Below are 27,387 nucleotides of genomic sequence, written 5' to 3' on the forward strand. Positions count from 1 at the left end.
TGTGGGCACATTTTCAAATAGAGCTGGACCAGAGAAGACTGGTCCCAAATCTTCCAACCAGCATCCCTAAGATGATGAGCCCTCTCTGGCTGCCCCTGGACGTGGCTGTGTGGGTCCTAAAGGTGCAGGGGCTGAGCCAGGCTCCTCCACCCCACCCCCTCCCCAAGCAGAAGTGAGCTTTCTGAATCCGAAGTGAAAAGTTCCTCTGGCTGAGTTTCTATCTCACTCCTGCCCGGGGCTTTCCAAGCTGGGAAAAGTTTAAAGCACAGTTTGGGGCCTCAATGAGCCCCTCAGACTCCAAAGTCACACAGTTCCCAGGCCCAGCTGTTTGGGTACAGCGGCCCACAGGGCAAGGCAGGGGAGCTGGGGTGCTTGGGTCACTTACGGCCTTGTGTTTGTGCTACACCTGATACTGGAGATGCGTGCTTAGGAAAAGAAAACCAAAAACTCTCAGCCAACTTTATACAGTACCAGACCTCTGGCTAACCAGGCTGTTCCAACCAGGCTCCCGCCCAGCCCTAGGTAAGTGGTGTGTCCCCGTAGATCAGAACACCAGAGTTCTTTTCTATTTGGCTTTATTGACCAGATGAGACGTCAGCTTGAGTACTGTCCCTGCCCACAGCCTTTCAGTCACCAGCTTCTTAGAGTGATGTTTCCAGCCCTGATACCATCCTCCTGCTGCTCCGAACTGGGGCCTGAAGGGATGTGGCCAAAGGCAGGTCCAGGTGAAGTGGAAGAAGTAAGGTCCTTGGTTGGCAAGAGGGCCTCCAAGGGCTAGATGCCAAGGGAAGGGATGTTCAGGGAAGGGGGAGGCTGTGGCTGCTGCCCTCCCCATCTGAGTGGCAAGCAGGCCTGGGTGGAACTGGGTGCTGGCTGGAGCGGTGGAGGGGTGGAGTGAAGCTGCCCACCCCAGGGTTAGGGTTAGCGCGAACTACCCCATGGTGTGGGCCCCTTATGGCGAGTGTGTGTCCCTAATGAAACTAGATACATGGGAGGGGGTGGGTCAAGTGACGTCCTGACTTTGGAGATCTCAGACCTAGTTGTCTCCTCCAACCTGAAGGAGGGCCCCATGAGTTTCACACAAACTTAAAGGCAAGGCGTCTGGGGAAGCCAGTGGCTCCTTGGCCCATGACCCAGTCTGTACCTTCTCTCCATCTGCCTAAGGACTCCCGGAGCTGGGACCCCCAGGCCTGCTTGAGGGAAAGAGCCCACCCTCTTTCCCACAGGGGAGCTGTGCAGGAATTCACTCAAGCATACACTTCTACCTCCCACCCCCTCTGGCCCTTTCCTTCCCCTCGGGGTATGCTGCTGCTGCTGCTGTCTAGGCTCCAGGATGGTGGCTCAGGGTCTTGGCTAGTTTATGATGGACACTCATCCTATGAGGCTAAGACAGGGTAGGGGGAGAGGGCCTAGTCCCACTAGACTCAGAAACATCGAGGTCTCCTAAAGGCAATGTCAGCAGATCCCCGGCAGGCTGGGGGTGCCTCTTGGTGGTGTTGGGGCCTTAGGTGGACACACAAACCAATCGGAGCCAGAAGGCCAAGTCTGAGTCATTAGTGATGTGTGTCAGGGCCGGGAGGGAAGGGTCTGAGGTCTCCCAGGCTGCTGGGCAAGGGATGGAGATGCAAAGCACGGAGTGGGCAGTGAGGGGCAGCAGGCAGCGGCGGCATCACTCAGAGTGGACCAAGGCCCCAGCTCCTTGCCCAAAGCCAAAGCCCTTGGGCCCAAAGTTTTTAGCATAGCATCCTGTAGAGAGAAGACAGGAGTAAGGACATGCTCCTCCTCCCCCAGCAGAACCCCACCCCAGCCCTACCCCTAAAGCCTGAGCAGAACTCTGGAGGAGCATCCCCCAGTGTCCCCTCACCCTGGACACCACCCCTTCATCCTCAGCCATGCATCACTCACCTCCCAGTGGCCACCGGAACAAGGGAGAAGCAATATTGGCTTAGCAAAGCACTGCCCTGGGAGTTAGGGATCCAGACTCTAGTCCCACCCCTGCCCTGACTTGCCAGGTGACCCTGGCCAAGTCACCTTTTCTCTACGGGGGGGGGGGGGGGCCATGTTCCTCCTTTGTCTGTGGAACAATGGGGGCGGGGGCGGCATATCAGAGCCGGGACATTCACTAGGACTGACTCCAAATCCCCGCCTCCCTCCACCCCTGGCCTCCCAGAGCAGTGACAGCGCCCACCTTTGCAGTAAATCTCGCCATCCTTGTCCGCCAGAGTGGTTGACTCGAGGCCCTTGCCACACTTGGCACACCGGAAGCAGGACTTGTGCCAGGACTGAGCAGGAAGGAAACAGAGAGGACTACTGATGCCAGGGCCAGGCACCGTCTTCCCCAGCCCCTCTCCTCTCAAACAGCTGCTGCTGCTCAAAAGCCAAGGCCCGTGGAGTCGGGCGTGGAGGACAGGCCAGAGGCCGCCTGCCACCTGGCACAAACTTCAAGGATGTGTTGCCAAGGCTCCTTGACTGGTGTTTCCAGCTGTGCCACAAACTGCCCGCTAGGTGGTAGGATTATCGCCCAGGTAGCTGTCCCCACCCCCACCTCCAGGCAGGCAGGGCCCAACCAGGTTCTCCTGACCCCAACTTGGCTGGGGTTCACAGTGCAAGCAAGGGCCTTGAGGCAGTCCTGACACTGCCACTCAGTAGCCGTACAGCCCCGGGCAAGTGTCTCAACCTCCATCCGCAGTTTGCTCCTGGGGGAACCCACCAGCCTGCTGGCAAAATCAGCGGGAGGACTGGACACGTGAGGGGGCTTTCGAAAAGTCCGTGGACAAATGGCACCAAAAGATAACGGCACATTTCTGAGGGCTTTGTTAGACCCGCTCATATCAGCACGGTGTCCGACCACACGGGATGGCGTCCCCCAGAGCCAGTAAACCTGTCCAGCAGCCAGCTCCCACCTGCAACAGCTGCTGCGCAGGTGGGGCCGGCAGCTGTGAGCCGGCACTGCTAAGGCTGAGGGAAGGTAGATGTAGGTGGCAGGCAGATCAGAACAAGTCCTTGTAAGGGCACAGAGGCTCCTTCCGCACAGCCCCCTGGTAGTCAGGCTGGACGATGAGTGGGAACAGAGGGTCTTTGTATGTGGTGGCTGCCTATCCTCTGTACATTTGCTCCTCCGCTTGAGCCCACAAGACAGTGGGGTCCAGAGCGCTGGGCCTAAACCTGGGGGGCAGTCCTCTCAGCACACCGCGCAGCCTCAGCAGGCCCCCTAAAAGGCAGGGGCTGCTGCCTGAAGCTCAGGGGGGCTGGAGAGGGGCTGACTCACCCCTAGAATCCCTCCTGCTCTTCACACTAAGCCCGAGCCCTTTGCTCGCTCAGACAGTGTGGGAAAGCACTCCCTGCAGTTGACAGGTGCTGGGAGTCATTTCTGACTCATAGCGACCTTACGTCTGCCCAACAGAGCCAAACGCTGCCTGGCCCTGCACCTGCCTCACAACTGTTACATCTCAGCCCACTGCTGTGGCCTCTGCATCCGTCTGTCTCATCGGAGGCCATCCTCTTCTTCGCTGACCCTCTGCCGTACCAAGTACAATCAATGTCTTTTTCCAGGGACTGGTCTCTGCTGACAGCCTATAAAATACTCTCTGCTCCTCAGTCTCATTCTGGGACCAGGCAAAAGGGATGGTGGTGGAGGGCTTCGCTCAACCTTTTCCACCTGATCGCAAACATCTGTGACCCTCCCCCTTAGTCATGCTGCCTTCATTAAGACCTCCATCCTGTCCGGGTGATGGAGATACTGAATCCTTAGTACGTGTTCTAATTTACTATTCTCATTAAAGGACATAGCAGGGGGTGAAAAATGCACCAACTTAATATTGTTAACAATAATCTCTGGTGTTCGTGTCCCCGCACGGTGCAAAGGATGCAGAACTGAGGCCCAGGGAGGTTAAAACAGAGGCTCCTAAACTGATTTGACCCACGGCTCCCTTCTCAGAGAAAAAAAGAAAAATTACTCCACTCTAAAACTTTCATTCTGTAACCCATCTTCCAGGTTAATGCATGAGAGGGTACCTGCTTCTACAGCACCCCTGGGTCACTCCAGTGAGGCTCCAGGGCCGGTATTGCCCACGCGCGTAAACACAGTGTCTAACTGGTTGTCCAAGGTCACACAACTAGTAAACTGCCAGCCTAAGACTCAAGCCAGGTGCACGAGAGTCCAGGGTCCTCATCACTGCTCTCGGATAAATGGTTTCTCCCCATTCTGCAGCTGGGTTGGAGACGTGAGATGGTGCTCGATTCCTAGCTTAGCCCTTTCTTAACTAGATGGTCTGGGGAAATGATGTAACACTTCCCACTCTTGGTCCCTTCCCCATAACGTGGTCAGTAACACCCATCCCTGATGAATGGGCCTGTGTCGGTTCCGCTGACGGCTTGAATTTGCATGCTGTTAGGCCCTGACCTTCCCTCTGGGGCCTCCTTCCTCACAGCTGAAAAGCCTTGGGAGTCAAGATCCAAATCCCAAAACGCTGAAGGCAGCCTCTCGGCCCAGGTATTCCACAAGCTTGCTGTGCCCCGCGGTCAGGTCACCCCCATCCTAGGCCTCGTGTGGGTGATGCAGAAACCTCCCTTCGCCGCGTGCCTTCTGGGCTTCTGGCCTTTGGTCTACAACTGGCAGCCCCTGGAAGTGAGCATTCTCCCTCTGCTTCTTGACTTCAGATAGGAGCCCGGGGGCAGAGTGGATACCCGCTGGGCTGCTAATCAACTCGGAGGTCGGCAGTTTGAAACCACCAGCCTCTTCATGGGAGACACACAAGGCTTTCTACTCCAATAAAGAGTCTCAGAAACCCACAGGCGAAGTTCTACTCGGCCCTAGAGGCTCACGATGGGTCAGAACGGGCTTGATGGCAGTGAATGGAGAGCTACTAGAGGGCAGGGGCTCACTACGGTGACTCACTGTGCAGCATGGCTGGTTGACTCTCAGAAAACCATTGGAAGGACGTGCATGGCCGTTAGAACGAGTTTGGAAAAGCCTCCTGGGTGGTCCTGATGGGCCCTGCACGTTAAAAACCTCTGCTCCGCAGTTACCTTGTTTCAGGGGATCTGCACCCCATGAAAGCCGTCCTGGTGGTGCAATGCTGCAGGTTCCAGGTGAGACTCAACCAATCAGAGATCTGAACCCACAGTCTGCTTCGGGAAAGAGTGTAGCCTCGTGCACCCTCGGGGCAGCTCTACTCGGTCCTGCGGGACTGCCAGGAGTCAGGCTCACCTGGACAGCAGCAAGTGGCTGAGCCATGTGCTTCCAGTGAAGCAGAATGGGTGTGGGACGAAAGCAATGGCTCCTCTTCCCAGAGGAAGACGCGTTCCCACGGAGCTAGGCATACAGTATTTCAGGGGCCTCATGGACGCTCTGTGGCCCCCTCCACGAAAGGCACAGATTGAGCTTCACATGGCTGTGTGCCATGATCTTGATTCCAAGATTCCAACTCACACAGACCTGCACACCAGAGTGGAATCCCCAGGGAGGATTCCTAGGCCGTATACATAGCCTCGTAGAACTTCTTGTGCTTGGGGTGCAGGCTTTCATTGTAAATTAGGTTCCCATTCAATGATTTCTAAGCATATTGTTCAACAATGTAAGTATGTTTTCCACAAAGAGGCGCCTTATTTTCTCTTCTGCTTGTTTGGTGTCCAGTGTCTTGCTCCCTGACCAGCTACCATCCCCCCGTTGCTTTGGAGAAACTGGGGACCGCCTGGTATGCTACAGAGGAATTTTCAAAGGAGTGTAGTGCTCACGAGTGATAGCCTTTATTTTATGACACAATGTTATTGCGCTAAGTTGTGGCCTTGGGAGATGGTATTGAACAAGGTTTTACGGGTTTCTCAGAGTGATAGTCCGGGGGAGCCCTTTGGTCTCAACTGGTCCAGTCATTAAAGTCTGAACTTTTTAAGAATCGAGTTCTGGTCCACATCAGAAGGGCAAATGTGACAGCTGGGCACCATATAGTTCTTCTGGGCTTCAGGTATTTCTAGGAGCAGATCATCAATGTGGTTTCTATTTGGAGCGGGGGTGGGTGGGGGTGGGGAATTCCCCTCAGAGCCACTCAAGGGTTCCCATAGACTGGTGATATCACTATGCATGAGTGATCTGAGCTCTTTGGTTACCCTAGAGTCTTCGAAGGGAAGGAAGGGGTTGAGCCCACTGGGCAGTGGTAAGGTCAGGGCTTGTGAAGTTCTGGGCCTCACTTCCCAGGAAAGTCGCCCATTTCACTCCTCAATCCCCACCATGCCCAAAAGCTGCCTTACCTTCCCGGCACCAATCACCTTCTCCGCAGCATAGACAGCCTGACTGCAGCGGGGACAGCGCTCCGAACCACCAATTTTCTGGGCAAACTTGGATGCGTTGGGGTTGCTGGTGGACCTGTGGCCGGGGGCCCTGCATGGAGAAGGAAACGCAGAGATGACTACCACCTTCATCCCACGCCAGGACACGAAAGCTGCTCTCCCAGCCACACAGAGGCCTGGGCCACAGAACTCAGAGAGCCTCTCCCATTTGGGGCTCGCCCTCTGTGGTCCCCACAGCAGTTTCATTTTCAGATTGTTCCCCAGAGAAATCTGCTGACAAATCACTCCCATGGGAGCAATGACCTTCGCTGAAAACTTGGTAACTCAGCTGTCACTTCTGCCCATCACCAGAAGGCCAGGGAACCAGCCAGGATGTCTGCTAACAATCACTGATGACCAGAGGTCAGAGGCTGGTGAGTGCCAGCTCAAAGAGACCCAGGGACACCCTGCGGTACTGCCAAGACAGGAGAGCGAGGTGGTGGTGCCGAGCGAGCGACTGAGGCCCAGGCCCCGCTCTGCACACACTCCTCTCTGGCTCCTAGCATGGGGACACTGGACTCTCCCGGCATATATGCTTCTAAAGGTAGAGGGTGCAAGTCCCATGAGGGGAGGCGTCTGGTCAACTCCACTCCCCACAGGGGCCCTGGCTCCTCCGGAAGGCCTGACAGGTAGTGGATGCTCCGTCTCACCTTTTCAGAAAATGACTTTCCGAGCCTCCTACTGCTTGACCAGAAACGTGCCCAACACAAGGGGAAAGGGTGCCCAGGGACAGGCAGGGGTGGGAGAGGGTTTTTACTCACTCCTCGTGCTTAATGCCCAGCGACTCGCCCTTGTCAGTGCTCAGCGTGCCTGCGCCCTGGCCGTAGCCGTAGCCTTTGGGCCCATACTTCTTGCCGTAGCAGGACTTGCAGTAGATCTCCTCGCCGTGCACGGCCACGGTGGTGCTGTCCAGGTTCTTCTTGCAGACCACTGTGAAGGGGAGAGCCGTGTGGGGAGCTGCTCACCCCCTCTCTGCCCTCAAGTCCGTGCCGGCTCCCGGCGACTGCGGAGGGCACTGCGGGTTTCTGAAACTGTAACTTGTTACTGGAACAGAAAGTCGCATCTTTCTCCCATGGAGCGGCTAGTGGTTTCAAACTGCTGACCTTTAGGTTAGCAACCTAGTGAGGAACCACGACACCACCAGGTGAGCTGCTAGTTCACTGCAAGGCCCCCAAGTGCTGAAATGCCCCCCCCCCCCCCACCCATCGGTTCCCAGCATCATATCCTGGTCCTGCATGAGCAGCTGGAAATGGAGGCCTGAGAGGCCAGTGAGCCGGAGGAAAGGAGATGGGATCTGTGGGTCTGGCCTGCCTGTCTCCGGGCCTGCTGTGCCTCCCCAACAGTGCAGTGCACCCCAAAGCTCAGAGGAGGCAACAGACCATGCTGCCCCAAGCCAAAGGAATCTGGCTGGTCTCCTTCATCCTGCGTTTGACAAATAGCCCCTGTGTTCTCTCTTCCAGGAGAGGAGAAGAAAGAAGGGAAGGAAGGAAGGAAGGAGAGGGCAGGGATTTCCTGTCTCTACAAAGAACCCAGGAGGGCCGGGGCCGTCTGTGTCTGCTGCAGGAGCGCTGAGGGTGAAGATAAAGTCATGCCCCCAGAAGAACATCGTTTGGGATATGAGATAAAGAGCCAGGAAAAGGTATATAGATACACACGTTTCTATATGCCTGCATACACACCAATATGCATGCCTATATATGTGTGTATTTTTAAAAAACCAGACCACTAGGACAGTAGAACTGCCCCTATGGGTTTCCAAGATTGTAACTCTTTACAAAAGTAGAAAGCCTTGTCTTTTTCCTGTAGAGTGGCTAGTGTTTTTGAACTACTGACCTTGTTCACAGGCCAATGCACAGCCACTATGCCACCAGGGCTCCCTATATACACACCTATAGATAAGCTATCAGGATGACACTTCAAGAAATACTTAGAGTGAAATTGAGTCGCTTGGGAGAAATAGTTGGGGTTGAAACTATATATTTACATATGCCTATCTACTTATGTATATGTATAAATATTCCTTTATTCTTACACACGCACACATATACAAAGCACCCAGAATGGAGGACTTAGAGATGAAGGGTAGGCCATGCTAACTGCAATAACAGGATCTGGAGTTTCTATTCTCAGAAATCACTTTGCGGCAGGAAGAATTCCGGTCAGGAACCAGGAAGAATGTCCCGACTCCCGGGAGGAGGGAGATTGTAAGGAGATGAGCCAGAAAACCTGTGGGCCCTACATACATTCCTGTTGATTTCAGAAGGGAGCTGTTCCCAGCCATTCGGAGCCCAGAAGTAAACCTGAGCCCTCCTTTCTTGCCCAGGGTGACCTGGGCAAGCTACTTCGCATTCCTAGCCTCAGTGCCCTCGTTGTAAATGCACCGAGGTGGGGGTGAGGATTAAACAAGGTCCTACCTGCACCATCCTACAGAGGACAGGAGGCTGGCCACTTCTAGTAGCCTCCTATAAAATTAGCACCATCTCAAGAGGAGGGGGAGGGGGGCAGGTCCAGCCCTTAAGAGACCACTTGCTTCCAACCCCAGCAGTTCCAGCCCCCTACCGCTTCTCCCAAGAGCGTCAACTTCCGGTAAGTATTGAAGCCCCTGATGGGCTCCATAACATTCTTTACACACTGGCCCCAATTGGGTTGTCTTCTCAAACATATCCTCCTAAAGATGGAAACTAGGGAAACCATGAGAGACAAAAAAATCTTCCACTTCCCTTCCAGAAGGTTCTATGCTTGGTTCCTGGCTGCCTTTAAAGGGCCCAGTTCTCTGCCAGCTCCTCTCCTAGTCCTAAGATCCAGGTTAGAGACTGTAGACCATATAAGGACCCCCCCCCCATCCCCGCCTCCGGCCTCCTCCGGCCTCGAAATCCCTACCTCATTCCAGCATGCTGGGCAGCCCAAAAATAGTTCTTCCCACCTCCTCCCCTGGGGCTTGGCTCAGGGGAAGAAGAGAGCTGGAACAACAGGCCAAGGGAGCAACATTCCCTTCTAGGGTGGGGAGTCACGGGTTGGTCTGGAACTCCTGCTGGTCAAACCCAAATTAAGCTGGGAATTATGAGGCCAAAGGGAAAGCCCACGGCAGTTAGAGCGGTTCTAGAAACAAGTCCATTTTGACTGGCCTCTCCAGTCAGAGCCCCAAGGCGGTAGCAGCACCTGTAGGCTGAGACATTACCAAAGGCTCTGACACTAAAGGCCTTCAGATAAGTCCTCCCTGCTCAGTCAGCTCTGCCCTACTTCTCCCAGAGGCCCATGCCCACCTTGAACTCCTCCCACCCAGACCCCTCCAGGCGAGGTGGCGAAAGACTCCCCTCACTCCACATTCACTCACTGAGATCAAGATCATCCCCGCTCGCAGTGACTCTATAGGACAGAATAGAGCTGCCCTGTGGGTCTTCCAAGGCTGGAGATCTTTATGGGAACAGAAAGCCTCATCTTTCTCCCAACTAGTGGCTGGTAGTTTCCAACGGCTGACCTTGCGGTTAGCAGCCCAATGTGCAGAGCTCATGACACGACCTTAGCGCACTCAAAGGTTCAACCAAAGCCTCATGGGTAAGTTCCAACCAAATCATATTATGTACACCAACCAAGTACATCCTAGACTGTATGCACACACGTGTTGGAGGCTGACTCATGCTTCTAGATGCTCCTGGCTAAGCTGAGCCTTGTGATGTTCTTTGGAAGCTCAGAGCAGAGGCAACCCCAGCAGAGAGACCAGAGTCCCCTCACTAAGGCCCACAAAGAAAGTCCAAAGTCAGAAGCTGAGCAAAACAAGCCCCCAGCTCCTGATTTCCAGCCCTGTTTTCAGCCAGCCCATGGCTCCTTCCAAGCAGGGCCAGCATGCGGGATCAGGGGGTGGAAATGGAGAGGGGACCTCAGCCTGAAGTGGAGAGGCCTGGTGACAGAGGGCAAGGACGGCTTCTGTGAAGTTCACTTGAGCTTTTGGATTCTGTTCAGAGCCCAGAGTCAATGTGCTGGGTCCAGGCCCAGCAGCCTCCACCACAGGGTTAGAACAGACCGGCTCTTCATTCCCAGGGCTGGCAGCTCATCCCCTCTGTGCCCCAGAGGGAAGCAGGTTACAGTTCAGAGATGGGCACACAGCCTCGGGGCAGGCCCCAAGCACAGCAACGCCAGCCTAACTGCCTCTGAGGTGCACCTGCTAATGGAAACTGGCTGCCCCGTGAGACCCCAGGGAGGGTGGCAGGTCCTCTCCATCCCAGGTCCCGGAGAGGTCAGGCCACAGTCAGACCCAGGTGAAGCTTGCCCTCCCTGGCTTTGTCTGGAACACACACCCGTCTTCCTCAGGCCCCTGCTGGGTCTGGAGGAAAGGAAGTGCAGGGCCAGGCTGAGTAAACTCCAGAGCCAGGACCTTCGGGTCACAGGGACTTCTGGAGGGCCCGCTGGGCCCACCCAGCCAGAACCAGCCTCTGCCTTCCCTAGGAGGGAAAGTCCTTGGGTCTCGTGGGTTATCCTGAATCCAGTGTTTCCCAAAGTGGGTGATCCAGGGTGGTCTGCAAAAGCAGATACCTACACTTTATTCTGGGATATCTTTAAAAAAAAAAAATAAATAAAACAACTCACAGCCAGTGCTGATGCCAACTCACAGCGACCCTATGACACAGGGTAGAACCGCCCCATGGGTTTCCACGACTGCAACTCTTTACGGAGTAGAAAGCCTCATTTTTCTCCTGTGGAGCGGCAGGTGGTTTTGAACTATGGGCCTTGTGTTTAGCAGCCCGGCGTGTAACCATGATGCACCAGGGATCCTATCCTGGGCTACAGTACAAACATTAATCCTGGAGGGTGCTGAGTGGTTTTTTAGCTTTTTCTGAAAAAGGGGGGATAGGCCACATAAATTTGGGGATCTATGTGCTAGACACTTGTCTCCCCCTTGCCCAAAAGAGAGAAGCCTCCTGCCACTCACAAGCAACCCTGTCTAGGACCGACTGTGTGCCAGGTGCTGTGCCCAGCACAGTGTGGACACATGCCTGACCCTCGGGACACAGGCAGTGCTAGGTGCTCAGCTATAGCTCTGGCATCCAGGACCAGGGGCCCTGAGACACCCTCCTCCCGGAGAAGCGGGGCTCCATTTCCTATGGTGCCTTACACAACACTCCTCCCCAGTCATGCTCCCCAGCCTGACTTTCCGCAAGTGTTTCTAATCCTCAGCACCCCCTCATGCCCTGCCCCAGGCCCTGCTCCTTCCTTCCTGTGCCACCCCCTGAATTCCTGACTGCCCACTAGCCGTCTGACCAGGCTACTCCTCCGCAGGCGGGCGGGAGGCCTCCACACCCACAGCTGGCCCCTTTTAGTTGTGGTTGAGCAACATTCTTTGAGAGCAAAGAAACAGCCCGTAGGTCTCCAGCAGCTTGGCCCCCTCTTCCCCAGCTAGGCCAGTGACCCTGGAAAGTAAATGGCTAGAAAATTCCTAAGTGGAGTAAAGTGCTGATAAGAAGAGGCTGGCCCGTTTCCAGCCTCCCAGTCTCCTTTGTGGGCTAGATGCCAACAGCCCTCCCCAGCCCCTACCCCCAGCTCATTTACAGCCGAGGGCCTGCCCCTTCTGGGCAAGCTGTGGCCGTGTGAGGGGCCCTGATGGCTGTGGGCTGATCAGACCACTAGCAGGTGGGCATTTGAGTCTGGTGGGCATTCGAGATCAGCTCCTAGTGTGGCGTAGCTCCCTTAGAACAAAGGAAGCGGACACGCCCCAGCTCTGCGTCATGGCACGTGATACAGCCAGACAGGACCCCTGCCAGCTCTCTCAGGTGCCCTTGGCATAACACCATGAGCACTGCTCGTGCGAGCACGCATGCGTGCATTGGTGTAGGGTGTGTGCGTGGGGTTGGAGCAGGGTTGTCGACCATGTGTGGGTGCTCACCGTGTTCTGAGGGCTCTGTTTTACGAGCGTCATTTCATCTGAAGCTCACAGCATGAGCCTCACTTACCATGAGGTAAGTACTCTGTGCACGGTAATGGGAAACCTCAACTAGAGAGGGGCTGAGTCATGGCCCTCCTCTCACTGGGCTAATGCAAGGCTGACCAGGACGCTTCCCATGCTGCGCCTGGCCTCCCGGAGACGACTCTCGCTGCTAACTCGGACCTTCTGCCATGGCCGCCCACCACCCACGAGATCCTTTGGGAATCTGGGGGAAGCCTCCCCAAGCTCCTGCTCACTTCCCGTGTGCTGGCGGCATCACCTGGCCCGGTTCTTGTCGCCCAGCTCAGCCACAGTGGCAGCAGCAGCCTGGGGCTGGGCTTCCTGGTCCCCTGACTGCCCTGGGCCACTGGTGTCTCCTGGTTCTCTGGGCATCCCGGCTTGTGATTGGCGCTCACCGCTCTTCTTTCCTACGGCACGTGGCCGAAGGGTACCCACAGCTCAGTGACTCATCACATTCACCAGGGTCAGTCGCCCACACTACTTTCTGTCTCCAGGAGTTTTTCATCATCCACAAGAGAACCCTGTGTCCCTTCAACAGTAACGACCCACCCCCCGCCCCCGTCCCTGGTAACCAGTGACTCATCTGCTTCCCGTCTCTATGCAATGGCCCGCTTGTAGGCCTTTCCTCGATGGACCTGACGTGAGCTTGCCCGATGCGTGTCCTTTGGTGATTGCTTTCTTTCACGTCACCTACTGTTTTCCAGGTTCACCCAGCTGGTGGCCTCCATCAGAGAGCCCTTTCTCTTTACGATGCCAACGCTGGGCATGATGTCAACGAGCTGCGAGATCCTACCTCTCGCATCCCAGGCTACCCAGGAACGGGAAGTGAGAGACTGCCAGGCCGGAAGGGGCTGAGGTGGGGAAAACCTAGCTGAACCTCCAAGCTCAGCATCCCCAGAGGCTTGTGGCCTGCACTGCCTTTTAACAGCGCCAGTGAAACATTGGACTCAAAGTGACTGCCTCATAAATGATGGGGCCGTGGCGGGGAGAGGGAGCAGAGGGAGCCGAGTGGAAAGTTTTCTGGACTGTGGCTTCACAGCTTGTCTCTTAGCCCCTCTGTGCCCGCCACCCCCACCCAACACCCCCCCCACCCCGCCAAGCCCTGGCAAGTCCTATCCCCCCAGAGAGCAAGAGAGCCGCTTCTGAACGGAACAAAGAGGCCCTTAAGTGCTTCCCTCCCCAGCTGTGCTTCAGCCAAATGTCAAGTTGTTTACATCCCAGGGGACTAGTTCCCTGGGGTGTTGACAGGCCAGACTGTGGGGGCGGGCCCAGGTCCCCATCCCCATGACAACATCAGGGCCAGGGGCGCTGTACTCACTGCACAGGAAGCAGGACTTGTGGAAGCTATTGCCTTCACACTGAACCTCTTCAGCAAAGTAGACCGTCTTCTGGCACACCCCACACTTCTTGCCTCCTCCCCAGTTCGGCATCCTGCAAGGGGAACACAGAGGTGGGTCTGGCTTTAGGAAACACAGACCGCCCAGGAGGAGCGGGCAGGCAGAGACCAGACTGAGGGCAAAGGCAGGCCTCCTACAGCCCACTGGCCCGGCCCCAGCACTTGTGCCTGGCTGCTCTCAACCAAGTCCTCAAATCCGCCTCTTGGGAGGGCTCTCGCAGTCTACCTACCCATCAGACATTTTCTCTCTGAGTGACCACTGTGTGTGCAGCCTTGTCCTCGGCCCCTTTTCTCCTGGAGTGACCATCGGGTTTGGGGGGCAAGTCTACACACACGCTAGGTTTCCACTGGATAATTTCTGTCTGCATTGTTCAGTGACCTCACTGATCTTTCCCACATGGCGTCATCATCCCATTATTTCTATTTGGGTTGTTCCATTTCCGTTGTTGCTCCTTCCCTGTCTGTACTGCACGTGCACACACACACACACACACACACACACACACACACACACACACACACACACCCTGTCTCGTCTGCTTCAGGCTGCACGCGCTGGGCAGGCACTCTTGCTCTCCGTCATGAGTGTATGACCTCTCTCGGTGGCTTCCTGGGTGTCTGGATAGAACTGTGCTCCCTAGAGTCCCCAGCAGACAGCCACGCCCGTCTGCACAGGCTGGTGCAGAAGGCAAAAGCTCGAGCACTCTCGGAAGAGTTTCCAACCCCATCGTTCCTGTGCGCACGGACTGACTCAGGGAGGAAGCAGGCTCCCTCAACAGAAGTCCATGTTCAGGGACGAGCATGGTGGGTACCCATGGGTGCCAGCGAACCCAGGATGCGGTGGTAAAGGAGGGTGCAGCGGGCTAGGAAACGAAGGGGGTGGGCACCAAAGTGCATGCCTGCCTTTCAAGGCAGAGGAGCCAAGGAGACAGCTCGCCAGGACCTGTGCCGTGGAAATATTGCCAAAAATGGGTGTGACATCCAGCCTCTTCGTGCCAGCTCCTGCTGGCAGTGAGAGTCGGTGGGGAGGACAGAGAGCCTCAGGCTCACCATCAGCAGACCCAAACTTCAGCTCAGGAATACGATCCAGATGCTGTCCCCAATCAGTCCGTAAAGGGCTCGGGGACGGTCTGAAAAACATACAAGAGATGCCCTCCTACTGAAAGTCATGCCCTCTGCCTCTGTGTAGTCCCAAAGCATCTGGGACCCACCGAGAAGCTCTGAGGAGGCCGGCTCATCATGGGGCTGGAGCATTTCCAGCTCTGCTAAGCTGTGGGGGGGCTGAGGAGAGAAACCCTTGGCCTCCCCTGCTCTGCCCCTTAAGCACTGTGCATTCTGGTGACGAACACCAAAAGGACCGTGGGCCACCAAAAGAACAAACCAAGCTGGCTCAGAAGTCCAGCCAGAGTGCTCCGTAGCGGCAAGGCTGGCGAGATGATATGCCATGTGCTTTGCACACGCTGTCAGGAGGGACCAGTCATGGGGAAGAGCGTCGTGTTTGAGAAAGTGCAGGGGCAGCAAAACCGAGGGAGACCCTCGATGAGATGGGCAGACACAGTGGCTGCAACGCCAGCTCAAACATCACAACCATGGTGAGGCTGGCTCGGCCGGCCGGTGTTTTGTTGTGTTGTGTGCAGAGCCGCTGCTGGTCTGAACCCACTCCGTGGCACCCAACAATGACAATTGCCCCGCCCCGCCCCGTGTGCTGGTGCCGCCTGTGCCCCACCACATTCTCTCTCTCCCCAGTCTCCTGGGTTCCCAATACCACCCCCATGCCCTGACTTCTGACCCCAATTTCCTCACAGCCACAGCTAACGTACCCGGAAGGGGCCCTAGTGGCCCTGGGCCGTAGGCTGCTCAACACAAGGTCGGTGGTTCAAATCCACCTCAGGAAGAAGATGAGGCTGTCTGTTCCCATAGACTCGAGGTCATTATGGGAAACTCAAAACAGGGTCGCCCTGAGTCAGGATGGACTAGGTAGCAGTGAGTTCCGGGCACCCCGCCCCAGAGTTCCGGGGGCCTGCAATGGCTAATGGTTAATGCACCCGGTTGCTAACTGGAAGGGTGGCACCCAGAGGCACCCCTGAGGAAAAGCCTGGTAACCTATTCAGAGAAATCAGCCTTGAAAACCACACGAGCACAGTTCTCTGACAGCCCTGGGGTCACCTCGATGCAAAAAGTTTGGTTTGGTTCACTTTTTACTCCAGGTTTCATCACCTTCCACCTGAGCAGTCCTGCAAACCCCCCTGGAGAGGATGCTGTGCTATCCACACCGTCTCTCGGTAACTCCCCACCTTTCAGTCAGGGCAAGGGGCTGGCCTTAACCTAATCCCCATGGGGACTGGCTCAAGAACGGGTCACGACTGAGGCCAGCAAGGTTGGAGGACAAGAAAAAATATCCTTATGTGAGCAGCTTCCTGGGAACAATCCCCTCTCCCCTCCTGAGCGAGGAAAGCGGAGTAACAGATTCCTAAGGGTGGATGTTCCCGGGGGAGACCAGCCACCATCTCGTCTTGAGGGAGCAGAAGAGAAAAAGAACGGAGTCTATTGTGACGTCATTCAGCTACACCTGAAGTTCAACCTCTCTCTGAACTCTCCGGTTACAACAAACTAGTGCCAGCTGCCGGCCCAACTCCACGCCCGCGGAGCACAGACGCGGGCGGATGGATCTCTCAGAATAGATTGCCATGTCTTTCTTCCGATGCGAAGGCCTGGAACCTCCCACCTTGCAGCCAGCAGCGACCCCCCCTACACCTTGCGGTGATAGTTGCCAGAGTTCATTCCCACTCCTGGGACCGTGGTGTGGGTGCAGAGCAGAACTGTGTCCCTTGGGACTTCCAAGGCTGGGGCCTCCCAGGTGCAGATGGCCAGACCTGCCTTCTGAGGTGCCTCCCAGTGGGTTCGAGCCACCCACCTTCAGGCTAGTAGTGGAATCCTTAACCCCTCCCCTCTGCCGAAGGACAAGCAACTTCTTCCCTACAGCCCAGCCTCCACCCATAGCATCACTTCACAGGCTAACAAGGCTGAGGTGGTGACTTAATTGCTGGGCTCCACCCCCAGTGTGGTGCCTAGCCCAGGACCAGCCTGAGGCAGTATTGGGCCCTCCCTAGGTAGGAGCAGGCACTGACTGGTGCCCAGGCTGTTCACCCGGCTCCCCTCCCAGGTCCTGGCCTGCAGCTCCTCCGGCTTACGCACATCTCCGACACACCCTCAGGTAGGATTTCTCTCTCTGTTCCTCAGGCAGCCCATGGGGCCTGAGCTTCCAGATCCTTAGGGCCAAGTCCCCACTCCCAGCCTCTGATGCCCTAACCACCCCTTCCGCCCTCTCTGTGCCGAGGCCTCCTAGGCAAGGACTCAGCACCAAAGGGCCACGTAACGTGATGGCAAGGGAGAAGCTGTGACCCCAGCAGGTGTCACTGGGTCCCACACCATCACATTTCCCCCTCCCTGCTGGCCACTGTTGTAATCAGGTGTGCAGACTTATCCGGACTCTCAGAGACCCCATGACATGTCACAGACCAAACCGTTGCTCAGTCCTGCACCATGCTCACAATAGTAGTTGTGTGCCCTTTGGGCATGTATCCAGGGGTAACCAGTCCCTGGAAAAGGACCTCATGTTTGGTACAGTACAGAGTCAGAGAAAAAGAGGAAGACCCCCAACCAGGTGGACGGACAGAGTGTCTGACACAGTGAGCACAGTGGGTGCTTCCTTGTTAGAGAACCCCAATTATGTCCAATCACCCCGCTACCCATGACTCAGGGGAGGCCCCCATTCCTGGCTTCAGGGGTGCGGCCTGAGACCCCTGAGTCAATCACAGTGACTCCTTTCCTCGCCAAGGATGGCCTGTGGGATGTGGAGAAGCTCCCAGCGGGCAGCCTCGCATGGGGCTCACAGGCTGCTCCTGCCAATCATGTGGGTGGATGTGCCCCTGGGGCTTCCACCGACCAGGCACCCAGAGTGGTTGACTGCCATTTATTGCATGCCTACTGTGCACCAAGAGGCCCTGGTGGTGAAGTGGTTACACCTTGGCCTGTGATCACAAGGTCAGCAGTTCAAAACCACCAGGCGCTCCAAGGGAGAAAAGGGGGCTTGCAGCTCCATAAATAGTTCTGGTCTCAGAGGCTCTCGGGCATTTCTACCCGATGGTATAGGGCAGCTATAAGTTGGCATCAACTCAGTGGCAGTGAGTGTGGTTGTTTCAGGTGACGTGCATCAGACAACTTATAAACGCACTTCCATTTCATCTCCAGCCCTTGGAGATGGAGAATACGTGCTCACTTTACAGGGAAAGAAGACTCAGAGTGGTTAGGCAACTTGCCTGCAGCCTGCAGAGCTGGGATTTGAACTGGATGCATCTGAGTCCTGTCTCCTCAATGACCATGCTGTTGGCCTATGGTCGTTAAGAGTAATGCCCGGGGCCTGCTGATGGTGGCACCCATAAGTGCTGGCTCTCTCCCTCCCCACCCTGTGAACCAACTGAGGATATACTCCATGCCCCGGGAACATCCCCCAAGGGAGGAGGTTACCCGAGCCACACGTTTGCCAGTCAGTTCTGAGCAGCGTTTTGTTCCCCAGCACAAAAGCCCTTCTCCCTCTGGGAGGACCCGAGCTCTACACAGGCCTTCCCTTGTTTTCCCTGGCTCCAGGTCAGGGGCCCATATCCAGCAGGGCCCCAGGGAATCAGGAACATGGACGGAGGAAGGGGAGACACCCATGGACCGGCCAGGGAGGAGATCCACCAGGAAGCTTCTGGGCTGACACTTGGGTGGGGGTCTCCCGCCAGAGTCCCATTAAGAGGCAAGGGCTCTCATGCCTACAGATGAAAAAGAATGACGTCCCAGGCAGGCTCTGGGAATGGGCTCGAGTCCAGTCTGGACCTCTGGGGTGGGGGTGGGGTGCCCACCTATGGGAAGAGCCTCAGCTGGAGTGGTTGGGACAGGGGGAGACCTGGCGGCGTCATTCCCTGTAAGGGTGGAGTGGCACAGCCCTCACCCCCACCCCCTCCTTTCTGCCCAGCCTTTTCTGTTCTACAGCCAAACCCTGTCTCCAGGCTGAATTGCCTTAAAAGGAAACCTGTTTGACAGAGTGTGTGGAGCCTACGGGGAGGCCTGGCCCCTTCTTAATTGCCTTCCCCTGCACTGGAGGTGGGGGGTGGGGGGTGGGGAGGCAGACAGAGCTTCCTGAGGTCAGAGGGCAGGTGGACTGGTATGGCTCAGCACTTAGGAAAGTGGGTGCTGGAGTCTGGCAGCTCCGGTGTTCCCCTTCGCATAAGAATCTTGGGCAAGTCACTTTCCTCTCTGAGTTCCCATTTCCTGGTCTCTGTCACTGGTAGAAAGATGAGGCTTTCCACTCCCGTATGGTGACACTGTCTAACGCGGAAACTCACTGGGCCCGCTCCAGCCCAGCCTGCAGGGTCGGTCGCTGTCAACCGTAATCAGCTGCGTGGCAGACTTTGGTTTTCGGCATAATGGGGCCAGGCTGCTTGTGTTCTTGTTAGGTCCTGCATCAACGCTAACTCTGCAGAGCCAGGCGACTGAGCAGGCTGCCCGGAGGGTTGCCAGCTGGTACTCTCACCGAGGGCCCCGGCATGCATCACTCGTACCAATCTTCTGGTGAGCAGCCAAGTGCTTAACCTTTTTTTTTTAAGTTTTATTAGCACCTCATCCACATGTCATCCATTCAGTAGCTCAGTCCAATCAACAGAAGCCGTACAACCGTCGCCACACTCAATTCTAGGGCATTTTCTTCTTCCTCGCACTCATCATTCTCCGTGTGACTATTTTTTTTTTCTAATTGTGGCAAGAACACGCACAACCTGTCTCCAGTTCCACAGCGTCTGCTCGTATAACCCAGTGCCTTCGGTCATGTGGAGATCCTCTCCCAAATGACCCCTCCCACTGGCACAACCTCAGTGCCCCCGAGCAGCAGCTCCTGCCCCTTCACCCTTGGTAACCGGGGGTCAGATCGTGTCTCAGTGCTTAACCTTTGCACTAACCATGCATACTTCTAGAACTGTGTTCCGAGGGTCGACGACCCCGCGAGAACCGTGACAGCACAGAAACTGGTCCATGTCACTGTTCACTCAGCGCCTGTGTAGCACCACTCTGTATGCTGGTTCCCGGTATGCGTCCACTGAGCTAGGCTACAGGTCTCAGAATTAGAGCATTATCTTACATGCTGGGAGATTCGATGGAAATGGAGTTTCCGAAAGGGCATGGTTTGTGTCTCAGACACGGAAGCTCTGGCAAAACGTTCTCTCGCTTTGCTGGATTGGATTTGTCATCCTCTTACCTAAGTTCTTGGGATGTGAGCTAGCAGCCTTCTGTCTGACCTGCCAATGTCAGGCTCATTAACCCCTGCAGCTGTGGGAATCCAGAGACACCTCCGGCCTGACGCCCAACCCACAGATTCCGCCCACACTAGCCTCCGCCACCGGGTGAGCCATTCTCTGGGACACATCCTACCTATCTGAGGGGGGCTTCCAAAAGTTCACAGAAAAAGAAAGTGAACGGACAGTTGCATTTTTCCACGAATGTTCTGAAGCCCCACTGCATGTGTGCATTGTCGGTTTCACTGGTGAACCCAGCCGAAGACATTCTGATGACCACGCACAGGACTGGGCCGGCCAAGTCTCACACCACCCGGCCAGATGCGGCTCCAGATGTACACTCTCCCTCCCAGGACGTCCTCCTCTGGAAGGAACAAGGCTTGAAGAGGAGCGTGACAGATTGACCTCTCTCTCAGCCTGGCGACTGCATCTGGAACACGTTACTGGCCCCTCCTTTGGGGTGCAGGTCCCTCTGCCCACCTGAGACCACTGGCAGCCCCCTTCAATGCTGCTCTGGTCCCGAGTCGTCTGATGGGTCATCACTTCCCCTTTGTGATCACAGTCAGGAGCCTGGGGGCATAGCGGTGAATGGGGGGGCAGGGGCGGGCTGCTAACCACAAGGCCAGCAGTTCCAAACCACCAGCTTCCCTGGGGGCGGAAGAACCCTTTACTCCCGGCAACAGTCCCTGCCTCAGAAACCCACAGGGACAGTTCTCCTCTGTCCTAGAGGGTCGCTGTGAGTCGAAATCGACTCGACAGCAGTGAGTTTGGTTTGGCTTCTGAGGCTTGCAGTGAGCAAGGACTGGATTCTTCTGAGAAGCAACCAGCTCTCGTCAGCCACCCATCTAGCCCTTCCGATCCAGTGGCCCCATGAATAGCTGTCTCCAGATCTTCAATCTCGAGAGGAGAGGTCCAAGATGGAGGCTCCCGCAGCAGAGTGAAGCCTGCCAGGCACAGGCTCTCGGGTTTACCCAAACCCAGAGAAAGTCGGACGGAGGGGACGGGCCCTGTGTGATCGTGTGTCAGGTTTAAGGAGGGGCATCATCTCCAGCAATGCCTACAGGAGATCTCATCAAACCAGTGACAGCCACGCCATGCCCTTGTTTCTCCAGTGGAAAAATCCCTTTTCTCCTGCCCTCTAGGGCCAACATTCGACCTGTGGGCACAGGGCTCAGGTCTCCACCCACTGGGTCTGGTAGAGACCTGTCAGGTGTTTGTCTAGTGGCATTGTCTGAGCAGCTTGGTATCAGGCCTTGTAGCTCAGCCTCTTCCTCCACGCCACACACCAGGAGGGCGCCAGGGCAGACCAGAGAGGGAGGCCCTGCCTGTCCGGGCTGGAGCCCATGTCTCCCAGGTGATACCTGAGAGCCCAGGGAACACACCGTGGGCGAGACGGGCCGCCGGTAGGAGGTGGAATGGCGGCACCGGAGACACAGCTGGCCTGGGAGCAGACGTGGAGGTGGTACAGGCACAACCTCAGGTTCACACGCCCCACTGGCCTCTCTGAGAAGTTAACCAGCATCGCCCAGCTCTGAGCACTCCGTGTCCCATTAAAAAAATAAAAAACAAAACACTCCCGCCCCATCAGTCCTGACCCACAATGACCTCACAGCACAAAGTAGAACTGACCCCATAGGGTGTCCAAGGCCGTAATCTTTACAGCCTCATCTCTCATCTGTGGAGTGGCTCACGGGTTAGAACCAACAACCTTTGGATTAGGAGTCAACTGAGCTTTCTATGAACTGTTGTAGCCCAGCACGAAGTCTCCTCACCCTGACTCCTGCCCTCCCTCTCACTCACTCGCTCTCTCTTGCTCATGGACTCTCTTTCCACACCCAGGTCCCATAGCCCCTGTAGGCCTGGGCTCACAAGGGCAGTGCTGCACCTTGTTTATCAGTTTCTCCCAATGCCTTCAAGAGCTCCCCACCCTTGGGGCTCAGCAATCTGAAGTTCAACAAATAGAAAAAAAGGAGGTCTACATGTCCTTGTAAGTATTTCTCAAAGACCACAAAACTCCTACGTTCCACCGAAAAGCTAATTGGATCAACTTTCTGTGCGTCTATCTGGGATGAGATCAGCTTACCAATGGTAGGTTGGCTATGCCTGGCTGAACCAAAAAGGTCAGAAGGTGACTTCCCAGTGATTACTTTCTTAACAGTGAAAACAAGCCGGTACTTAGCTCTTACAGACATGCGTGGCTTGCAGCCGGCATTTGGGTAAGCCCGGTCCTTGCCACTCCTGTACAGTAAATGTGGGGTACTCAGAAGTGGGGGGCGGTCGCTTGTCTGGGGTGTCTGCACTCCAGCTGTTACCCTTCCGCTCTTCCTCCCACCTCACTGCTGCCGCCAAGGAGCCAGACGCTGCTGCCTTCTGACCCTTGGGAAGCCCTGGAGAAGTCTGGAAATGCTAGCTGCCTCCGTATGGACACACTTTACCATACATGGGAATTACTCAACACTGACGTCAGGCAAATTCCTGGGTAGCTGCGTGCTGTGGCCACGTCATTACCATATAAATTCCTGACAACTGGGAAGGGGCAGACAACTGTCAGAAGGTGGGGGTGTGGTAAGGGGGAGGGGCTCCTTAGAAAAGGAGGCTCCCTTCCCCTGCAGCTGATCTGCTGCCTTCTCCGACCCCACACCTTTCCTTCCAAGTGGGCTCTTTCCCAGGTTTCTCATCTTGCCTTCAAACCTGCCCCGGAATTCACACCTGCCTCAGACCCAAGGAACACCTCTGCACTGCCCTGGGTGCCCTGGGCCTCAGATTCGGGAAGTCACTTTGTGGCTACTCTCTCCTCCGTGGTCACAAAGTCGAGCGAAGACCTAGAGGCTCAGGGTTCTAACCCTGACTCCGTTCACATTAAACTGGCGGAGCCGTATTCCCCGAATAGTTTCTAAACCACAGGGAAGCGCTTGGCCAAGGCAATGTGCTCCACAAATAGTAGATACCTCCTTAGTGAGCCAGGCAAGAACTGGGGAACTAGAGAGGAGCTAAGCAAAAGAGTGATCGAACATGCGCTTGCGAAGTGGAGCGGCTGCAGTCTCAGGTGAGTGGCCTCTCACCTCTGGGCCTCAGTTTCCTCATCTTTAAAATGGGAAGCATCACAGCTTGCCCCAGATGATACAAGAGAAGTGCTCAGCACATGCCTGGCACACCCCGAGTGCTGGGGGGATCTGCTGAGTTAGATCTGCTGGTGTTATCTCCCTCCCTCCCTCAAGGAACGACCAGTTATAGTGCCTCTTGTTCAATGGTCCATGTTCTAGCTCTAGGTATTTTTCTGATTACTCCTGGGTCATGGTAAACAGCTCTTTCCATCTCAAAATGTCTGCTGCACATCTCTTCACAGTCCTCGAGCAAGCCAAGCTTTCCCAATAACCCAGTCTTGCATAAATATTTAGAACTCTAGCAGCCTACCACAGAAGCCTCCCCACCCCCTCAGGAAGTCTATGAATAGAACTTTTTGGTCCTCGTTTGGTCTTCAACATTACCTGCGTGCTGGAGATCCTGCCTAGAACCCCTTTGTAAGGCGCTCTGGTGATGGAGTGGGCTACACATAGAGCTGTTAAACGCAAGGTCAGTGGCTCAAACCCACCAGTCCATCCAAGAGAGACAGACGAGGCTGTGCCTGTAAACCGTTAGTCTCAGAAACCCACAGGGGCAACTAAGTTCTATTCTGCCCTGCCGGGTGACTATGAGTTGGAATCCACTCAATGTCAGTGAGTCTTAGAGGGGTTGATTTTTTGGTTTTTAGGGGAGCTCTTAACTATTTGTCAACTGTCAGTGAACAGAAGTGTCTAACTGGACAGCTCAACGAAGAGTCCATGCCTATCTCATTCACTCCCCAAATAATTACTGACCTGCCAACCAAGCGCCCAGTACGCCACTCCCAGGTGGCAACTCTGGTCCCTCAGTCACTGGCTCCAACGATGTACATGCGCCATTGAAACATAAAACGCCAAGGCCAGTGATTGAAGGCCAGAGGCAAGAAGACCATGGCCGCCCCCCATTTTTCACATCATTTTACTGGCCGCCCAAACAGAGAGCTCGTGTGTTTAGTCCATACCTCTCTAGATGGGCCAAGGCCTCCAGGCCCGTTCTCTCTCTCCCCCCTCCTCTGACCCACACCACATCCTCCACAGAACAAACTTCCTCCCCTCCGGCTGCCCTGCCCTGGATATCCTCAGAGGCAAAGGGTCATCCACTGGAAGCCTGAGCAGGAGGGAAGCTGGATCCAGGCAAAACTCAAACCCCAAACCAAACTCAAACCCCAAACGGACTCATAGTGACACTCTAGGACAGGGTAGAATTGCAAAGCCTCCTCTTCCTCCCCAGGAGCACCTGGTGGTTTCGAACTGCTGCCCAGGGTGTAGGCCCTACTCCACCAGGGCTCCTTCTCTTGGAAACACAGTCCCTGAAAGAAGGGAGGCATTGTGAGGTCTAGTAACTGGTCCTGGGTCACGGGTCACTTGCATTGCAAGAGGCAAATCCAAGAGCCAGACTAGTTTCTCAACCTTCCAAACAACCAATTGAAGGATGTCATGACACACTTTCTCCCTGAGCCTGGTGGTAGCATTGGCACGATCTCAGTGCAGGATCTCGAGGGGGGGAGGGGCGAGGGGGTGCAGAGGGGGACTGCCCATTCATTTGCTCCAAGAGTATGCAGGATTATTTTCAGGTCTTTGGGAGTCGATAAAACACCTGCCTCAGACAATTGCATATTGAGTAATATATTGTAACGTTATTTTAAAGGAGCTCACTCAAGGCCCCCTCCCTCAAACTGCGGTGCTTAAGGACGCCCCCCCCCACCCCGCCAGCAAACACTACCTGTGGGGGGTTCGCTTAAAGTGGGAAGGAAGAGAGCGCGCTGAATACCTCTCCCCTCCATCTATTTCGTCTGAAGGTCTGAGAACACACACCTGCACTCAGGGACACGGACTCCCACGGGCCCGCTCATGGAGCCAGATGTTGCCCCCGTCCCGCCCGCAGGCCCTTTCGCCCAGAGCAGGAGGGTGAGGGAGGGGGTGGCACGGATGTCCTCATCTCCCTGCCATACAATGAGCGTCAGTGGCGCGCAGAATCAGCGATTGTTCGGCTGCGGGACCGATCTGCGGGCGGCAGGGGGGCGCTGGGTCGCGCCGGGTCAGGGCCGCGCGCGCGGGAAGTCCTGGGTGGGGAGGGACGGCGTCTCCTAGAAAGCGGAACGAGGCCCAGCGAACAGCAGCCACTTGTCACAAGTCCTGGGCCGGCACCGCCCCGGCCCGCGCTACTTCCCCACAACTTTCCCAGGGGCGCGCCTGGCGCACTGGGCTGGCAGCACGGGGCAGAGCCCGGCCGCGCTCGGGCCGTCGCGGGGCGCGCACTCACCTGGCAGCGGGCTCGGGCGGGCGGGTGACGCTCTCGGAAGCAGCGGCTGGGTGCGCCGGCCTCTGCGCCGTTTTGTTCCGCTCCGGGGAAGGCGTGTCCCGCGCCACGCCAACCAGTGGGCTTTGCACACTGCACCACAGCGGGGCTGATGTCATGGAGCGAAGCCCCGCGGCGCTGTCCCTGCCCCCCCCACCCCCACCCGGGCAGCCCGGACGGCGCGCGCGAGCGGGGAGGGCGGGGGCGGGGGGGGCGGAATGGAGACGCCGGCCGGGGCGTGCCCTGCTCCCGACCGCACCGTGCGCGCCGCCACCGCAGAGACGTCCTGCACGTGCAAGGGACGTCTGGGGGCTTTCCTGGCAGCCCTGTGGGAGGGCGGGGACGGGAGCGGAGAGCTCAGGCCACGATAAACTCACACAAACTGGAACCCTGGGGAATGAGAGGTCTCGCAAACTTGCTTGTCCTGGTCCGGTGTGGGGACGCATCATGGGCGCCAGAGGAAGGCCGGCCCCAGCCACCACTAGCTAGGGGCTCGGAGCAAGAAGAGTGAGCTCCTTTGGGCAGAGGTACCGTATGGGTGAAAGGGGTAGAGTCCACTGAAAGGGCCAGTGGCCTAGCACATGATTTTCAAAAGAAGACAGAGCAAACCGTGGCTGCGTGTGTCAAAGCAGAACGCTGCCCATAGGGTTGTCCAGGCGGCGCGCTGCAAATCCTTATGTAATGCCCTCCCACACACCCACACGACTTCCAAGTTCAACTCCTCAAGACCCGACAGGACAGTGGAACGCACCCCTAGGGCTGCCAAGGCTATAAAGGCTTGCAGAAGCTGACTGCCAGATCTCGCTCCCGGCTGGCCAATACTGGTTATGACCAGCACTCACACCATCACACGGACAGACACAGTTCAGTGCGCGTGTTGTGCGGGTGACTGTATGCTAGAAGCTCAATAGACCTGAACCCTCTCCCAACAGGTCTTTTCCTCCTCAGTTTTCCCCATTCCTCCCTGCGACCCCAAAAAGCACCCCCACCCAAAGCAATAGTTCTGAAAAAAATGCGGCACTCCCTGGGGTTTTCTCTGGGCTTCTTCAGTCTGGCTGAAAACCCTGCGAACTGCTCTTCGGGCATGACATTCCAGCTTCCCCATCCAGTCCCCAGCCCTTCTGAGCGCAGGTGGATCAGGACAGACAAGCTAGCACCCTGGACAATGGCTTCCTGGCTCAGGTTAACCAGTGTTCTGAGCGGACAAGGAATGCTCCCAAGCCCTCAGGTAGATAAGGGAGCAGGACTTGGGTTTTTGTTTTTTCAAGGAACCATTTTCTCCCCTGAGGGCCTGCCCTGCTCCTAGCTAGCAGCACTGGCCCTGGGAGTTTGCAGATTTAGATTTGAGGACACTGAAGCATCTGAAAGACTGAAGGGTCTCAGAAGTAGTATGGGGAATGAGGGAGAGGGTGCACCATCTCCTGCTTGGGTAGTTTCTTGTAACCTCTTCACCACGTTCCTAAAACCAAAGGTTGCCGCGGGCTGGGAATTGGAAGAGGACACACCTGTCTCTCATTCCCTAGGCCTGAATTACGTGGCAGGTATACCTCATTGTATTGGGCGTGGCTCTGTTGGGTTTCCCAGAGTTTGGGGACTTTCACAAATGGAAAGCCTGTGGCAACTCTCCGTTGGAGCAAGTCCTTCGGTACCCATGTTCCCAACAGCCCCCGACACTTGGTGTCTCGGTGTCATGTTTTGGGATTCTCACAAACCTTTTCATAATGCTATTTATACATGTAGAGTGGGAGCACGACTTTCATATGTCCTGGGAATCAAAACAATTGTGGGTCACTTTATGGGGGTGTCTGGACCTAAACTCAAAATGTCTTGGGTGTGACTATTTTTACTGGGTGCAGACAGTGGTAGGAAATAAACCATTCAGATCTTGGGCATACATTTCCATGTGATTATGCATGTGTTTCTTCTGTCTTTGTAAACCTTGCTACTGCTTCCTTGGAGTTGAGCACATTCTCTGAGAAGGAAGTACTACTGCTTACTAC

The 27,387-nt window shown here is 55.9% G+C and overlaps 1 protein-coding gene across 1 annotated transcript; it reads right to left on the minus strand.

Annotated features, from left to right (window-relative positions):
* Positions 1 to 558: 558 nt before the first annotated feature.
* Positions 559 to 25,480, minus strand: CSRP1 (cysteine and glycine rich protein 1). The gene is made up of 6 exons (XM_075528817.1): positions 25,352 to 25,480; positions 13,581 to 13,693; positions 7,086 to 7,254; positions 6,247 to 6,376; positions 2,189 to 2,282; positions 559 to 1,746 (listed from the first exon to the last, which is right to left on the minus strand). Exons 2-6 carry the CDS (start codon positions 13,690 to 13,692, stop codon positions 1,670 to 1,672), a joined length of 582 nt encoding a protein of 193 aa, XP_075384932.1. The 5' UTR covers position 13,693; positions 25,352 to 25,480; the 3' UTR covers positions 559 to 1,669.
* Between the last annotated feature and the right edge of the window lie 1,907 nt (positions 25,481 to 27,387).

Source organism: Tenrec ecaudatus, chromosome 1, assembly GCF_050624435.1.
Source record: "Tenrec ecaudatus isolate mTenEca1 chromosome 1, mTenEca1.hap1, whole genome shotgun sequence".
NCBI classification, from domain to species: Eukaryota; Metazoa; Chordata; class Mammalia; order Afrosoricida; family Tenrecidae; genus Tenrec; species Tenrec ecaudatus.

Coding starts and splice junctions, on each gene's coding strand:
- CSRP1 (XM_075528817.1), bottom strand. CDS start 13,692: ATGCCGAACTGGGGAGGAGGCAAGAAGTGTGGGGTGTGCCAGAAGACG. Junction 6,377..7,085: donor CTGGGCATTAAGCACGAGGA/GTGAGTAAAAAC, acceptor TTCTCCATGCAG/GGCCCCCGGCCACAGGTCCA. Junction 2,283..6,246: donor AGGTGATTGGTGCCGGGAAG/GTAAGGCAGCTT, acceptor CTTCCTGCTCAG/TCCTGGCACAAGTCCTGCTT.